The 16,995-nt window shown below is 35.7% G+C and overlaps 1 protein-coding gene across 1 annotated transcript in view; it reads right to left on the bottom strand.

Annotated features, from left to right (window-relative positions):
- CNTLN (centlein) overlaps window positions 1–16,995 on the bottom strand; it is a 206,565-nt gene that overhangs the window by 98,579 nt on the left and 90,991 nt on the right. Inside the window, exons 9-10 of the mRNA XM_074856182.1 lie at window positions 5,698–5,823; window positions 417–538 (exon numbers count right to left, since the gene is read on the bottom strand). Of these exons, the coding sequence (XP_074712283.1) occupies window positions 417–538; window positions 5,698–5,823 (248 nt within the window). The remainder of the gene's footprint in view (window positions 1–416; window positions 539–5,697; window positions 5,824–16,995) is intronic.

Below are 16,995 nucleotides of genomic sequence, written 5' to 3'. Positions count from 1 at the left end.
AAATGTTAGAGAGGCTGCTACTTCTATATTTTTAAAGAATAAAATTGTTTTTAACACTATTTGAAACATAAGGAGCAATTGTTCTACCATAGAAAATTAAAAACATACACAGTCAACAAATTAATCAGCTGGGGAATTAGACAAGCATAAATAAGCATCCCTAGCAGACCTTTGTCCAGTATTCGGCTCACAATGAGATCCTAAATAAAATAAGTCAGGGTGTCAGCTCAATACATTTTACTCTTGATTTCAACTGTAGTTTTTCTCATATAGAGGTATGCCATGTATTCTGCTTTAACAAAGGATAGTCTTGATCACCGCATAGTAGCTTCTTCCTTCAAATCAAATAGCTATATAATAATTCTGTTCAGATTTTTTGTGTAAGGGAAATGTTTTTAATGAGCTATGTAACTTACCTGCTATCGCCCTCTTCCCACTGCTTTAATTGCTCTTTTAGTGCTCTGTAGTTGGTCTGTAACATCTGCAGCCTCTCTTTGCGTTTTTCATGGGCTGCTCTTAGCTCATCAGTTTCTTGAGTCTGTATAGCACCAGAAAAACAAAATTAGAGTTGGGCAAAATATAAGAGACTTTCACACAGATCACATGAAACAAAAGTTCTGTTTAAGTAACTATTCAGAGCTTCAGAAATCTAAAGAAGTTCAGGAATTACAACCCCTGAGGTCAAATGTTTCTTATCACTACTTTGTCAAATTTTGCTAACTTGGCAAAATTTACTTAAATATTTTTTCATGCTGCTGAGACATTTAAAAAATTTACTAACAAAATGTCAGTTTTCATCCTGTAAATGCACTGGTCTAATACACCTAAAAATACACAGACTGAAAAAGGATTGTTGGCACTGTCTTTTCCTTCAAACTACTTTTTTCATTTTTATTTTTTCCCTGTGGAGAACTAATCCATGTATTTCCAAGTGAAGCATCCAAGTCCACATCAAAAAAACTAAATTTAAACAGCTTCAGGATTTCTCCATATATTAATTTATTTCTGTAAATACATAAAAACCTGCAACACCCAGACTCTGTCCTTAGTTATGTAACAAACAAGAAAGAAAAATAAATTTTGCAATAGCTTTCATATAATCAAAACCATATGAAAAAATGTACTCTCTTTTACAGAATGAAAAGTAAGATATACTTTAACTTATATTACAGGATAATGTCATGCAAGTTTAAAAAAAGATTTTCCTAAGTGACAATAATGCACTCTGAAAAAACTGAACATTAGGAAGAGGACATTCCACAGTATAAAGCAGGTCAAATTCTGCCATACAGCAGTAGACAATTCACCAGACATCATCCTGCAGTAAAATTTGCTTTCAGTGCTTCAAGTTCAATGGGAGCTCTGCTTGTAGAGCAACTACAGAACATGTTCCTTAATCTCTAAGTAAATCACAGTACTTTATTTGCATGTATTTACTGCTTATATGCAAGCAGGGTTTTTCAGCATTACTTAATAAATGAGACAGATGAGTAGTCAGAGCTGCAAGCAATAAAAATTAAATCCCGCTATAAAAGCATGGCAAGGGTTTCTACAGTAGTGCTAACTACAAAGTACCTAGACTAAGCTTGACTTCTAAAATGTAGCCTAGCTTTCAGGACATAAACAAAGCTGAAAGATAACCAGCTAAAATCTCAGATGCTACTACATATAAAATTCCAGAAGTTTTCTGGAAGTGACTGAGGCAACACAAACAGCAGATTTAGGAAAGAAGCCAAAGTGACCTTACCAAAGTGACTTTAAGATTAAATACGTTTCCAAAGTGGTGGCGTTTTGGTTTCGGGTTTGGTTTTTTTTTCCCTCTTTCTGAAACAACCTCTAAACCAGATACATTTACAAATTTAGAATTGCTTAAAAAGTACTTTTGACTGGTTTTAAGTGGCTCATATAAATAAATGCAATGATATTAGAAATAATCACACAAACAGCAAGATAAATTTATGACAAAGGACATAAAGGCTACTACCAGGCTTTGCTTGAAAGAACAACAGGAAGTTTTTATAAGAATCCAATTATACATGCTGTGTTTCCAAGCAAAGTTGATGAAATCATTGTTCTGAGATTGTTTGATATTGCTAGTGAAAACTGATCAAGTCTGGTAAGGTACTGGAAAATACTGTCTTCAGCATAAATCCTCAGAAGTTTATTAGTGTCAATGTCCTTTCAGAGATGCAACCAAGTGTAGAATTTGGCCTTTCCTATTTATGAATCCACATTTTTTATTATTGTTTACCTGTTCCATTACCCATTTCATTCCAGCTATTCTCTTCCCTTATCAGTTGCTCCGTTCTCGCAGAAATAGAAATTAGACAGTTAACTGTCCTAATCATACTTTTACTGAATTATTAAAGCACTTCAGAACTCTAAATTTACACCCTAGTTTCCATAATCTCAGTTAGTTCCAACTCTCTCGGGTTGAATTACATTATATTTCTTAATAATTAAACTGTCTTGTACACAGTTTTCTATATATTGACAGAAATGGGACAGAACAACCATCTCTAGCCGTGCTGGATCTTCAGGTTATTCTCCAGCTCTCCACTGTCATTCTATAATACCTCCCATGTGATAATGAAAGACAAAAAGACAAAGTCCAATCTGCAAAAAGAAGAGGCCAACTGCCTTTGGAAAAGGGTCATTTTGTTATTTGCAGGCAACTCAGACAAGCCAAAAGATTCAAATCACTACTTCAAGATTTTGCTGAAATTGACTGTAACAACTTCTGTTACAGTAAAACTTGAACTAAAACAGATTTAAAAAAACATACAGATTCAATTCTTCGACTACTCTTCTTAAGCTGACAAGAAGTGAGGAACGTGACCATTACAAAAATAAGTTTTTCCACAAGTAGCTATGTGGAAAAGCCACAACATTAATATTTTTTTGGCATACGTGGAACAGGACTATATATGAAATCTAAACTTAATCTAAGTGTGCCCTCACTCACATAAACAAGTATTAAGGTGGCCCTAAAGACTGTTCTACATATTCTAGTTCTGATTCTCTCCAAAATTTTAGTACTTTATACAAATAGGTTGAGAAAACTCAAAGGGAAGATCTGCTATGGCTTTTGAAAACTTTCCAGTTAAAGCCAGGAATATCTCCTCTAGGCTACGCCAAGGATCACAGTTCTAGAAACATAATATGGGAGAAGATAACACACACTTAGTTCGTGTCAGATATCTAATTATAAGCAATCAAGCTCCTACCCACTTCTTTAAGCCCAATAGTAGATTGATGTACTTATGGTTTGGACCATTCCAAGTACCAGCTCGATAATTTGTTACTCAAAATCCTTGAAATACTCTTAGTTACTTTGACATCCTCTTTCCTAAACAAGGGTGCAAATTAAGCATGCACCGTTACTTTTTAGCATGTCATGGAGTGCAGAAATTAAGCCAATTCTGTACCAAAACTATGGACACACTGAATTTACATTATTACCTTATTGATATTAGCAATAAAGACAGCAAGAGCCAACTTTCCTTGGCCAGAAATGAGTCAGCTGAGGAGAACTGGAAAATCCTACAAATGGGACCTTGCCCTTTTCTGTTCCTTTGTAATACTGACTGGAGCATCAAATATTCCTGTTCCTGAAAAACCCATAAATGAAGGACATCTTTTTTTTTATTGTTACAATTTTTCAGAAGGACTGATGGATTAAGTCACAATTTCATCTTCAGGATATGCATCATCAGTATGTTTATTGATAGAGCAAGCATTTTTCAGAGCAAGTACATTTCAAATAATCATATAGTCAAGACTTTGCTTGAGGAGGCAATACTGCAAATGCCAGTTTCCAAAATGTTGATCACATGCATTGTTCTTTGTTAGAAGCAATGCCTGAGGAGGCTAATATCAAGAAATCATACAGTACCAATAGAATTATTCTGATGTTACTGTTAATTCAGCTGAGTTCACTGTCATGCTGGCAATAGCCTCACTGAATTCTAAATATAGTGCCACAACAGTTTTTAGTATGTTGACCTGGGCCTCTACAGCTTCTTTTCAATCAATTAAAGCGTTCTGCGAAAGAAGCCAAGTAGGTTTCCTAGAGAAAATGCAAGGAGTTCATATATTCAATTTCAAGAGGAAATAAGGCTTAGCCCTTAAAGACCTCATGGATTAACAGCTGTGATAAATAGAGATCTCACACTTGCAACATAATGAAGTTGTACAGATTCCTCAATTATGCTTTAAAATGAAAGGGAAGAAATGACAAAGGCAGTACGGCGAATGGTAAAAATTATGTTATGAGGTCACGCAGAGAGAATAACAGTCTTTTTTCTTCTATAGCTGCTTTGAAAATCAGAGTGCTTCTCTTCACTCCTCTTTCCAGAAGAAAACAGAAAGATATGTGGAACTCTATCATTTAAGACAACAATCATACACACTGACGTGTGAGCTCTGCTGCCAAGGGCAGAGCAGCCGTAGTCCACAGTGTCAGAATAATCTGTAGCATCAGTGTCTGGCAGGCCAACAGAGAGTAACAAACAGGAGGCCTAGCAAAGGCCAGTTCTTGGGTAGAGCTGGTAGGACATGCCTTAGATATCTCAACAGAGAAGAAACAAAACAAAATTAACCTGACTCCCAGGAACAAGAAGCAAGATGGTCTGTAAGACAGAATTTGAAGTCTAAATAATCTTTTCTGTTCATATACTCTACATGTGTTAAGACACTACATTAAGCTCTCTCAAGTGTACAGGCCGATGAACTTTTGCATTTGTGCTAGAATACAATTCCCACTCATATTCTTCCTAAAATTGACTTATCATATATGAGTCAATGTCTTTTTGCATGAGGCAGATGCTCAGGACTATGGTTTGTATGGCTCCCCAAATTTTTTCACTTACCTGACAAAACCAGTTCTGCTTTACGCTACATATACTGAAAATACCTTTCAAATTCCATAGTTCTGAACAAACATAAGCAACAAAAAAAAAAAGGAAAATAAAAACAAAAAAGGAGAAGAATGAAAGAAAAGGAGGACAGCATGAATTTTCAACATTTAAGAAAATGTGATTCACAGTTTGGGTTTTGCATTCTGAGGTGCAATTTGAAACCGATAAGTCATTCAAAAGGTACTATTTTTGAAGTAAAAACCCCCAAACCAACAAAAATCTATCAAACGGGAACAAAATGGGAAATTGTAATACATGCTCAGTTAAGCTTTTCTACCAAGAAGTGCGTGGGGGTTGTTTGTTGGGTTTTTATTACAGCATTTGTTAGAACAACAAGTTCTGAGCCATAACTTTTAAGAGCACAAGGCATAAATCTGTTCCAAGTAATTGACTTCAGCATTTTAAAACACTGGCTTCACTGTACAAAAAAAAATTTTTTTGTGTACTTTCTGCTTCACTTTATTTTTATATGACTATATTAATTTCTCAGAATATATATTCTCAGACACAAATTTTGAAAATTTATTTAACAAGCATGTATTATTGATGACAGCTCAAATTAGGCCTCCACAAGACTGCAGGAGTACCAACACAAGATTCCTAGCAGTAAAGGAAAAAGGCAAACTAATGGAGAGTGCTCTCTTATGCTAACACACTTAAGAGTCTATAACGAGAGGTGCATTTTGCATTTTTAAAATGTCTGTTTATTTTGGTATATCTTTATCTATGCAAGCTTATAGCTAGAGGGTTTTTTTATTTCTATTTTTCTAATGTTCACCTTTAGCTGTAGTGTCTTCTCTAAGTTTTCAATCTTCTTTTCAGCTATTTTAAGCTTCCTTAGTTCCTCTGACTCTCTAAAAGAGCTCTTCGGGGACAAAGACCTTGAACGTTTCACAGGTGGTTCCTGGAGAATAAAACAAGGACATGGTTGAACTAGTTGGAACACTGGATTATGAAAGACATGCAGAATTAAAGAAGAAGTAATTTTGAATACTAATAATGAATTATAAAAAAAAAAATCTGCATGGAATACCAGAGAAATAACAAGCAGAATTACCACAGCGCTACCACTAAAGGTTTCTCTGTGACTCGTTAATGAGAATATTCATTTACATTTACATTGTTTCTTTCAGAATAATGATGTCCCATTAGGGAAGACTAAAGGGTTATAGACTCAGAAATGCAAGAAACCTCATTACAAAGGAGGGGATAGAGGCTGGTCTAATTGCTCTATAAGGGTCCAAGGTTACACTTGATAGGACAACCAGAAACAAGAGGGAAAGGATTTTTTTCCCTTTGAAATAGTTTAACACACTGTGAAGTTGAAGGAACAATATGCTTGAGGAATATAAATACAACAGACAGTAGATCTTATACCATAATGACCATATGGTCATTAACTATAATGTGACTAACTAGAGACAAGAATATGTGTTTATATTATGTACAGCTTCATATAGCAATCTGGAGAAAAATATGTGAAAGTAACATTTAAACTGGGCAGCTTTCTTGCTCATTCTATGTCATATGTCCTTATGGCAAAGAAAGACAGACCTCACCAAATTAGACTTTCTGATTTTCTGAATAACTTTGGTTGAGGGCACAGAAATACTAACACACACTTAATACCAGTAAGGTAAAATGCTACTACGTAAATATATAAAGTCAAAAAAGCCCTTAAGATTAATTGTGGTTATTGTTGTTGCATGCTTCCATTTTCACGGTAAAATAAATTATTTACAACAAAAGGAATTCAGGATAAAGTCTTCTTGAATACTATATATTTCAACACTTGTACTATTCCATTAAATTAAAGAGAATCTTCATCAGCAACCGGCATTTTTTTCTTTGACCATTACTTTCTGGTATTTAATGTTTACAAGACACTGTATACCACACTTTCACTTTAAATCATATGGGTTTCCAAAAAGGAGAAAAAAGGAAAATACCATGAAATATAAAAAAATATCAGTATTGCATATTTAAGAATTTAAATATTGCTAGGGTGTTTTTGTCACTTCGTTTTGCGTTCTTTTTGCTCCTGAAATGTGCCTGAATGAGCCAGAAAAAGAAAAAAGAAAGAAAGAAACAAACAAAAGCTCCAACAAAAACCTAGCATCTGGAAAGTATTTTAGTACATTTAAAATCTGAATGTCAAATGGACATATTTTGTATATTCCTGTCAGTTCTTTTATATAACAAAGAAATTAGAAGAAAGTTTTAATGAACATTTAAAACAATATTTCCAAATGTATGGTTTTATGTTGTCAGTATAACATCGCACTGACTAAGATCTCTTTGAAATAGTAAGATTACTGTTTTACTTTTTTCTACTAATTCTGGTAGAGATATCCAAAAGTTTACTTCAGTTAATAGATGCTGATATTAATCAGTAAAGATTTTAACACTGCACAAAACCAAACTGATCCCTTTCAGATGTCTGAAGGAGGACATCTGAAGAGCAACACATCAAAATAGTCATCTTCTAAGTCCCAGACTTCTTGAATAAAATCAAGATCTTATATAAAATTCCTATCTTCCACATTTCCTAATTATTGCATATCCATACTAATTTTTCCTAAGAGTCCAGAACACATTATTTTTCAAGAAATGTTTCCTAGTTAAACTTTATATTTGTACACAGAAGACTTGGAAAATACATGATTCTCTGAAATCAGGAATAAAAGGTCAAAGCACTGCATTTGTTGCCAAAGAGAAGGACAACAAAGGAAAAAAAAGTGGACCAACCAGGACCAGACAGCTAAGAATAACTAGGTTGAGAGACTCTATGGAGAAAAGACAAAAAATACAGAAAAATTTAACATTCATAGTCTTGTGCTTTAATCAAAGGTGATTGGATACAGTGCGTATACAATAGTTTTTCAGTTAAGAAACAGTTAAGAAACATTCTATTGTTTGAATACTTTTCTACCTGTTTAGTGATCAGACTTAGAGGTCTGTGGAGAGAAAGAGCTGGGTCTAGGCTTTACAGCTGCACATAGGTAATTCCAAGGCAATCTTTGCTAAGAAGGCAAACAGTTTAATTTTCCTACCAAGACAGAAGAGACTATGCAGTAAAACACGCTGTAACTTGATTGCCTGGGGCTGCTGCAAAACTCAATTTGGTAAAATGGCATCTGTAATACCCTTCTCAACTGCAAACTTTGCTGCTGGTGCCACCAGGTTTAAGCATTTATTTTTTAATTCAGTCCTCAAATTCTACAGTAAATTTAGACATACCTGTATTAATTATATACACAAACTGTAATGTTTAAAATACCTCCTAAATGTTTAGGAGTAAGAGAAAGGCCAGTTTTATGAGCAAAGAATGTTAATCCAAGCCAGTAAAGGGTAAAAACAGAAGATTTTTCATCAAATGATCCTAAAACATGTTTACAAAAGACTAAGCCAAATAGCAAAAAATCAGAAATAAACAGGCTTTATAATGTGAATAGATATGAAACTTTGTGACAGAAGATTTAATGTAAAGAAATAGCTAGTAAGTTGATGGGACACACACTAACTGTTAACGGAGGCACAGGAAGCAGAAAAAGAAATGACGCCTCTTTCTAAACAACCTTATGTTACCTGTCTGCACCACGAAGGACACTATGGGATGAAGCAGGAAACAGTAACGTTCTCGAATTCAACAGGTTTTGTGTTGGATGGAGTCCCAAAATGAGTCAAAAAAAGGGCTCTCAAACAAGGGAAGCTGGAAATATTACTGAAATCTCTTCTGCACACACAGATCAGATCAATGTCTGCCAGGATACAACAATGAAGACAGTGGGCAGAAATTCTAATGTTTCTTCTCCACTGAAGAAATGGAAACATTGTTGAAGCTGAACCAGAGGCTGACAAGATATAGACCTTTTTTTTCAGAGAGGAAAAATGGAAAATTCTTCATTCACCATGTTTCCACAGGAACTTTATCAGTACTGCAAGTTAACTCATACCTTTAAATATCTTGACATTATAAACTTAGAAGAATGCATATCAATAAAAGGCAATTATAACTTCCATGCATCATACAATGGGAAAGTTTAGCTATGAAAAAAACAAGGGCTGCATTACTGAATCAGCCAGCAGACATATGGATGGAAGTTTAATTTGGTAACAGAAATGCTACATAGCTCCTAAGGTTACAAAAGTTTAAGCTCCAAAGACAGCTCTAGGAAGATCAAGTAACTGACTCTTAAGCCTTCATACAAAATGGCACTCAGCTGTACCACCTTCCACAGAGACTAGATTATAAGAGTTGAAGTTGCCTCTAAGTACACGTTTAACAACATCAACAAAAACGAAACCACACATCCACATTTAACAAAGCTTTTAACCATCACATCATTTGTCTTGCAGAATAAGTTGTTTCTATTACTCTGTATGACTGTAGGCAAGGGATTTGAAGTTCTGCAGTTCACAAAAAACAACGCTAGCCTATAGGTGTGTGTATATATATATATACACACATAATCACTGCATTCTGCAGAGCCAAACATAGGTGGAAGCATACAGTCATGTGGCCACACATCCCAATTTATCACACTAATGGCAAGTTTTTTTTATGCCAAGCCTTCTTTTTAACACCTTTCCAATTATTTCTTCTTTCAAACTCTTTGGTTTTTTAGAGCAGAAAGTAATCAAAGCAGAGTCACTCTGATCAGAAGTGATTTTGTGCTTATTTGTTCTTTATATCCTGGGAATGCACATAAGGGAGGACTGAAGGGTTAACATGACAGTCTTTGTGAAGCCAAATTGATCACCATTGTAAAACAAGAACTGTATATCCAACATATTCATTCTGTCAAATCATGCGCTAATAACTTCTGTCATGAATACTTTTGTCATAAATATTTCATTGTAAGGGAAAAAACAGTAAAGACAGCCGTACTACCTTTTCTATTTTATATGTATATTTTGTGATCCTAAAGCCATAATGTTTCTACAATTTCCCTTACTGTCTCGCCTAAATATAAAGGATTTGTAGCCTGTCAATTTAGTTCCCAAAAGTTTTACTAGAGACTGTGTACATGTGAAAAAGTGTACATATCAACCCTGAGTATCCAAACAGCATGACTAGGATCTACATATCAAAACAGGTAAAGATTCTCTAAAATAGGATTTAAAAGTTTGTATTTAGTTTTACTCAAAGGAGTGTAATTGCTTTATTCCTGACACAGTGATAGGTTCATGACCAATACAGTACTCTCACTTACATTATTCTAAGGAAACAAGAAATGACATTACAGTGGGTTAATCTTGGCAAAGGGTCAAATACCTACCCAACTGCTCACTCGTTCTGCTTCCTCACCAGGACAGGGGGGGAAAATAGGATGAAAAAGCTCATGGGCTGAGACAAAAAAATGGACATTATTTACCCCACACCATCACGGGCAGACTTGACTTGGGGAAAATTAAGTTATTGCTACTTAAAATAGGTTTGGGTAGTAAAAAGTAAAGAAAATATTAAACCAACACCTTCTCCCCTACTCTACTTCTCAGGCTCAACTTCACTCCTGACTCCTCCACCTCCTGCTGATCAGAGCAGGGGGATAGGGGGGTTACTGTCAGTCCATAGCAGCTCCTCTCAGCCACCCTTTCCTCCTCACACTTTTCCCCTGCTCCAGGCTGGGGCCTCTCCACAGGCTGGAGTCCTTCAGGATAAACCTGGGTCCTCCCTGGGCCACAGTTTCTGTCTGAAGAATCTGTTCCAACACGGATTCCTCTCCACATCCTACTGTTTCCATGAGGGAATATCCATCTGCTCTGTTGTGGACTCCTCCACAAGCTGTAGTGTTGACACCTGCTCCATGGTGGTCCTCTACATGGGCCGCAGGGAAATACCTGCTCAGGCACTTGGAGCACCTTCTCCCTCTCCTCCTTCTCTGACCATGGTGTTTTCAGGACTGTTTCTCATCTTCTATTCTTCACTCTACGCTGCCTGTGCAGCATTTTGTCCTTTCTTAAAACACATTTCCACAAAGGCACCACTGAAACAAATGTTCTAAAATATGTATTCTCCCAGAAATACCATACAGTGCAGGATATTGAGAAAGAACAGGCCATACAATTTTCAAAGGAAATGTTATGAGATACGAAATGCGGAAAAAACAGGAGGTTTCTAAGGAAGCAGAACATGATGTTCCACCCTTGTAGACTATACCACACAAACCATGTTCCTATTTACTTTCTCGCTACAGAAATCTCTTCCAAGTATCCCATATTCTATACAACCACAATAAAAAAAAAAATTAGATGAAGAAGAGGCTGAACACACTGAAAAACATCATGACTTCAGCTATTTTAATAAATCAATTTAAGCCATAGAATTATTTAGGGATCTATGTTGTTAGCTATAGTTTATAGCTGTTACTGTGACCTGGTGCCTAAATTTAACAGCAAGTCATCATGAAAGAGGCAGTCCAGCACTACAAAGAGTAACAAAAAGTCAAAAGTACAAACTTCAAAAGAACATTGTTGTCATTCTTCATAGAAAAAAATACTACATCATACTTTTAAAAAATCAAGAATTTTAAAAAAATCTTTTCAATTTCTAAAATCATAATAATAACCATCTATATTTCTCCCGTTTTCCTTTCAGGGAAATATGGTCATTATGATAAACACTACAAAATACCTAATAAATATTCATTTTAACGAACCTACAAAGAATTTATCCTTCAAATATTTCATTTAATTAAGAATCCCTTACTCAGTATTTAATAAGGTAAAACCTTCTACTCCCAACAGCTATTTTAACAAGTCTTTGGCAGATAACACAAGAACCATTCAAACAAGCTTCCAGAATTATAAGCAGTATCAACAGATATTAAAATTATTATCTGGACCCTTGAGCAAAAATGTTTGGCTTTACCAGCCTGACTTAGACACCAACACACAAGACAATAAAACTATCCTACCTCATGCTTTCTTCCAGTCCTTATATTATTGCTTTCCAAAGTATCTATAGTGTACAAATTATGCTCTGCTAGGTTAAGACTTGCTTTTTTCAATTTTTCCTGTAAAAGCTCAATTTCAGATTTTTGCATTGTAATAAGACACTTAAAGAGCGCTGTTGAAATACATAGAAAATGATAGTACAGTTGTATTACATTAGCAACAACAAAATTAGAAGCATAACAAACCATTTAGATAAAACTGCCTAGAGAAACACATTACTGGTATTACAGGAGCATGTGAGAGCTGTAAATATTTCTGCTTTTGTAAACAACTCATGAATCCATAATCAAAACCAGACCCCAAAGTGTTAACTAAACATTTTCACACCACCACCAACATATTTTCCAAATCCAAATTTACAGACTTAATGATGGTTGTTTTATCCAGATGTTTCTTCTGCAGCAAACCTTTCTACTATGGTATTTTGTATCTTACATGCTGTCAAAATTCTTTGGCAAAATATTTTAGCTCCTAGACTTATTTCTGGTGAAATTTCAAGTTGTAAAGTATCATTGGCCTATCAAACATGGGAAAAAACCCCCACTTATCTGCATATTCCGTCAATAAAGATATTAGTTAAAAACTGACTCAGAAAAGTACCTCTTTAATGTAAATCTACAGCTTGTATCCGCTATGTCCATAAACTCAGACAGCAAAAATGCTGTGGTGAAACCGAATCCTTACAGACAAAATAGATGGTAATTCTAGATCACTGTGTTACTCAAGGCAGGTATGTCATTTTATGAATTCCAGGACCCTTCCCAGCTACTAATTCATTCACTGCAATTCTTTGGCACAATACAACACTGCTGCACACTGCTCACCTTGGCCCTGTTACAAAACCTGTTCAGACCAGAACACATTTTCATTGGCACCAGCTATCTTTAACTCGTATCTCTGATGTCCAATAGTGGGCTCATGTGTGTACACATGACCAAGACTGGTCAAGTTACCATGGTTTAATAAATTACTCCTTGTCAGTTGAGTTTCTGTAAACCACCTATGATCATACCCCTCTGCATTACAACCACAAGACAAAACATCGTTAGTTTAGTATAAGCAACAGCAATAAGCCTGCAGTGGCAGTCTATGGCAATCACAAAGTGAAATGCTTTAGCTCAAACCTCCTCCACAGTGCTTTAAGGCTGGGGACAGACATTCACCTTACAACAGCCATGCCAGACAAAGATAATATGAAATCCCAGATGGTCAACGCATCCAGGCTGAAGGACGTTAGCACCCCAACACTCTTGCTGAACCCCCCTTGCTAATCAACTGCATAAATAAAGGGCAGGTTAGATTAAAAAGTCGATGCAAGTGGCTTGAGCTGACCCAGCTGACCTTGTATTGCACTGATTAGGGCAAACTCACAAAACCCCTACCTATTGCCAACAGTGCACTGACAACAATGATAAGCAGCTAGGAAACAGTAAAGTCATCAATCAACAAAGCCTGAGCCAGAACACAGCTTTCTCAAGACTGACTAGAAGTTTTATTTTACACATACTTTTCCTAATTAGCAAAGTTCTGACAACCTGACTTGTTTGGAACTCTTTGAGCATAGTCTTAAGACAAATACTCATTTCAATAGAGAAGAAAGGAACAAATGATAATTGTGCCAAATTTTATCTCAATTACTGGTATGCTCCAAGTAAAACAAATCAGGTATACTGACAAAAATCAGAAAAAGCAGTGTAAAAAAGGTTAAGCAAACCAAGAAAGTGTCCAAATTCATGACAATCAAGAAATAAGATGGTCTAAAGTTGATTAAAATCAAGCAAGCAGACTTCCTAATAAGCTCAGTATTTGACAGAAACAGATTAATGGGCATAGCCATTTTATTTCTTTCTATGCAGAATACGAAGCTTTTCATAAAGCATACTATAAAATTGCACTTTCTACAAATAAATCCCAAATCAGAAATATCAAGCATTTATTTCAGAAAAAGCGCAACTTCTCATACAGCAAGCAAGCACAGGAAAGTTGTTAGAGAGTAAAAGTTGCCCGTGCTTTTGCTGACTCTTCCTTAAATAATTTCTGTTGCTAATTTTGCATAATTTAGGCCATATGTAGTTGCAAACAGATGTCATTTCCACCTATGATCAGCAAAAGGCCAGTCTATAACTAAAAGAAAACTCTACACAGAAAAGGAAAAAAGGAAAATAGCAAAAAGAGTAGACAAACGATGCGTTGAAAAGAACATTTAAAAGAAAACTTGTCCCATTTTATTGATTTCTCAGCTATATGTAAAAAGACTTCATGTAACAAACTGTACAATCACATCAGTAACAAAAAAAATCAACAGCTTCAATCTGTTATAATTTAATTCATACTACTGTTACTTTAAAAAGTCTGTAACTGTTAAATGTTGCTGACTTTTAAACCATGAGAATCACACAAATTTAGTCAACGATTAACTTTTCACTGTACTACTGTACTACTTTTTAATTTCTTCTTTCAAAAATGAAATGCAGAGTGTTTTGAAATATAAATTAATTTATGAGTCACAGAATATACCAAATCCTTGCTCCTCTATGTCAGTGAAGTTCTGCTACTGACTTTAATAGGACTAATCATGAACAGCATTCTTCATTTGGTTTGGGTTTTTTTTTCCTACTCTTTTCTTTTCGCAAAAGAGATCTCTAGAAATTACCATGCAGTGATACTTATTTCAAATTAAAATACCATAAAGGCACAGTTTCTAATAAAACTCTTACAACAGTCTTTGCACACACGCATATACACACACATATTTCTTGGAAAACTAAACCTAACAAAACCATCTTAGATCTTAACTTATACCTCCAAAATCCTATGCTTTTACCCTCAAAATATTCAGCAGATCACTGTTACCAATACAGACCTTGCTATACAACTTCAGTCTATGATATCCTCTAAAACTGCTCAACTTTTTAAGTATGCATGTGAATTTTCCTCAGTTTCAGGAATTCTAAGAATCCAGATGTAACCTGAAGAGATCCATTTAAAAATTGAGGTTTTGCTTATCAATGGACTCCAGTTTAAGAAGAGACCTTTTCTTGGCTTTTCTCTGTCTTGCTTTATATCTGAACTCTTATTTGTAATCTAGGGAAATATTATAATTAGTAAGGCCAAAATGGCAAATAATTTGGACTACAATATTCTAAAATCCTAACATTATTGGATAAAAAGCACAATATTGTATTTCAAAACGGCAGAAAACATTCAATATCCAAGCTCTGTATGAAGAATGTTGTCCACTGCACAGCAAAGATCATAAATCTGCAATCCAGAAAAACAAAAACAAGTTAACATGATAATACGCAGCACCAGGTTCTTTCACAGCTTCTGTCTCAGAATTATCATTGTAGGTCTCTGACCTTCAAACTGAAATAGTAACTCACCTCAACGAGGAGTTTCATGAAGGTTCACTTCCTGAAGTCTATTCTGAACCCTATGTCTAAAACTAAAATTCCCATGGGACAGTTGTTTCAGTGCACAGACAATGTTAACCCTCTTTCACAGTCTATCCATCCACATGTTGAGTGCAGCAAATGAACGCTCTCAGGTTTAAGCATCTTAGATTAGATTCTATCTGCATTACAAAGTCTAGCTTAACAAAATAATGGTTTCTTCTTTCACTTAGCATATGCTATTTTATCACAACAGATGGATAATTTTTTCATAGTGAAACATAATTTGACATGCAAAACACATATTCCAAATAAATGACAGAGGCTTATTTATGCTTTAAACACAAATACAACCAACAAAGTATTTATTTCTACCAAGCAGCTCTCTCACTCCTCTTACACTTACATGCCTTTTCAAAGTAAGACACAGCTGATTTTTTGTAGATGCATATGTAGCATAAGCACCATCTTTGCCACAAAGCTTTACCCCTGGGGAACCATCCACACTGTACTTAGGGAAGGGAATCCAATGCCACCTTCTCAATGCTGCTGTTGTCAGAGATTACAGACAGTACCAAACAATGTGGAGAAAATGCAGCTACACTCCACTATACTTCTAATCTGCATGACTTTCCTGAACTGACAAAAGAGAGCAAGTGTCAAGGGAACATATATTTAAGAGCTTCAAAACTAACAACACAGCCTTATGTGTACTCTTGCTCCCCCTCTACTTCCTCAGCACAAAGCTGTGCTAACACTAACTGCACAGTACCAAAATCACCAGCTACGAGGAGGCAGAAAAAGCCTGCACATCTTTCTGTAAGCAGATGCAAACTCACTCTGCTTCAACCACAAACTGGACAATAGTCACACAGTGGCTTAGTAAAGGCTGAAATACCCTTTCTCTCAGCAACACAACAGAGTTTGCAGACACAGCTCACACTAGAAGAAGCATGTACACCTTTGCCAGAATATCTGAGTTAGGAAACAGCATTTCTGATCTACAGCAACCAACTGGCCAATGACCCATACCCCAAAGTTTTCTTCCAGTCAAACTCCAGGAATCCTGTGCCATATGCCACACAAAGTCATGATGCAGGAAACATCCAGAAGCAATTTACGTATGACAAATAAGAATCACTTTCCCAGTGATTCTTATTTCAGTGCTACTGAATCAGCTAGCTGGGCAGCTAAGTCGGGGCAATGCTCACCTCAGCATCCTTTGCAGGCTCCTTCTTTTTACAGCTTGAAAACCCAATCATCACAACTTCATCTCTGTTTACTGCACATACTTCTAGGAATGAACTGCTGAAAAGCAACTTACCCAGCCTGTACACTGATCTCATGTGTCTCCAGGAGTTCCCAAAAGGGACTAAAATCCAGTGAAAGGACTTCCACCATCCATCCTCATAACATTTATGTTTGGCATCCTCCAAAATCCACATCATTTATATAATATGAAAAAGAGCACTCTGATCATCTGACAGAGAACACGGAGGGGAAAAAAGAATGCAATCCCTTTATGAAGACCATGCAGCCACCACATCAGAAAGATTCCCCAAACCAGGTATGAATGACTTATTTTATTCATCAGCAAAATTAGACCTCTTGCTATAAAATTAATGTCCCAAATTATTGGGGAAAATATGCAATTATAAGATAAGAAAAAAGTTTTGTAGTCTGGAAAGACATTTAGAAGCATCTCCACAGAAAGTCTCAAGACA

This window comes from Strix uralensis, chromosome Z (genome assembly GCF_047716275.1).
Source record: "Strix uralensis isolate ZFMK-TIS-50842 chromosome Z, bStrUra1, whole genome shotgun sequence".
Lineage (NCBI taxonomy): Eukaryota > Metazoa > Chordata > Aves > Strigiformes > Strigidae > Strix > Strix uralensis.
Note: the sequence above shows the minus strand (reverse complement) of the source record. Positions and strands in the feature narration are given on the sequence as shown.